Below are 1,145 nucleotides of genomic sequence, written 5' to 3'. Positions count from 1 at the left end.
TATTATTATTATTATTATTATTATTATTATTATTATTATTATTATTATATTTGGGTTGAGCATCAATACTATTGTGCTGTCAGAATTAAAACTACTGCTCAGAAGGTACAAGACTAATTAAGGGGTTAAAGTATTGTTGCAACCTATTTCCAAAAGAACCAAAGAGCAAGAAATATTTGAAAAGCTTCACATGCAGTAATTAATCATACTTCAATAGTCCCTTTAGCTTTTCTTAAAATATAAAATAATCTGATCACAGCCACATCACACAGGCTGTTAATATGAGATGTATGTAATGCATGCAGACAAGGAACCATCCAAATATAAATTACAACTGTACAAATCCCACTCCCCTAGATTCTCAGTCCCTGTAATAATGTACTAATTGGTGCTACTCACCTGTGTTAAAATATAGTATCTCTGGGCTTCTTCTATGACCACGAGGCTGGCATTGATATAGTCATTCTCAGTGTTCTGCAGTTTTACACGACTATGATCATCTAAAATTCAAATAAAATTAAGAACTAATGATGCATCCATTTTGATGAATACTCTCTAACAGGCAAGTTTAGGTCTGGCAAGCAACCTGAAATAATTTCTGCAGTCCTACCCAAGCAGTAAGCTGTTAATATGTTGATAACTGCCTGTCTCATTCTCCCCTCAGTATTCCATCAGAATAATTTCAGGCCGCTATTACTAGCAGATGCTCAAAAAACTGGAATACCCTTTTTATTTGAAGAAAAAAAAAAGCCAAAGAAAATAACTCTCCCATACATGCCAAAAGATGCTGACAGCCATCCCTCAACAGCTGCATTTCCTTAATACAACAGCACCACAACTCACACCAGGCAACACTGTCCCATCACATCAAATCACTCATGGTTTCCTTTGTGTTCAGAATTCCAAGATTTTTGGTTAAGTTTCATAGGTTGAGGTAGAATCATAAAGAAAAGCTCACCCAGCTAAAAAATCCCGCCAAAATGTACTTGCAATAATTCAAACCAAGTATTGCTCAATTTAATTTTCCCTGTGAGTTGTCAAGTACTATACAATATAACAATAACAAAGAGGCACATGAAAAAAATGTGCATATTTAACAAATCTTTCAACTAAATGAAGCCTAATCTAATTAATGATTTCAGTCT

General features: G+C 34.1%; 1 protein-coding gene across 2 annotated transcripts in view; it reads right to left on the bottom strand.

Annotated features, from left to right (window-relative positions):
* Window positions 1-1,145, bottom strand: part of PTPN2 (protein tyrosine phosphatase, non-receptor type 2) — a 30,366-nt gene that overhangs the window by 19,242 nt on the left and 9,979 nt on the right. For both annotated transcript variants that reach the window (XM_027885345.1, XM_027885344.1), the window contains exon 3: window positions 400-500. In XM_027885345.1, coding sequence (XP_027741146.1) covers window positions 400-500 — 101 coding nt within the window. The remainder of the gene's footprint in view (window positions 1-399; window positions 501-1,145) is intronic.

The sequence above is a fragment of the Empidonax traillii genome, unplaced genomic scaffold (assembly GCF_003031625.1).
Source record: "Empidonax traillii isolate 1590-97213 ecotype Southwest subspecies unplaced genomic scaffold, ASM303162v1 scaffold165:size1224784, whole genome shotgun sequence".
NCBI lineage: Eukaryota > Metazoa > Chordata > Aves > Passeriformes > Tyrannidae > Empidonax > Empidonax traillii.
This window is presented reverse-complemented; position numbering and strand designations above follow the sequence as displayed.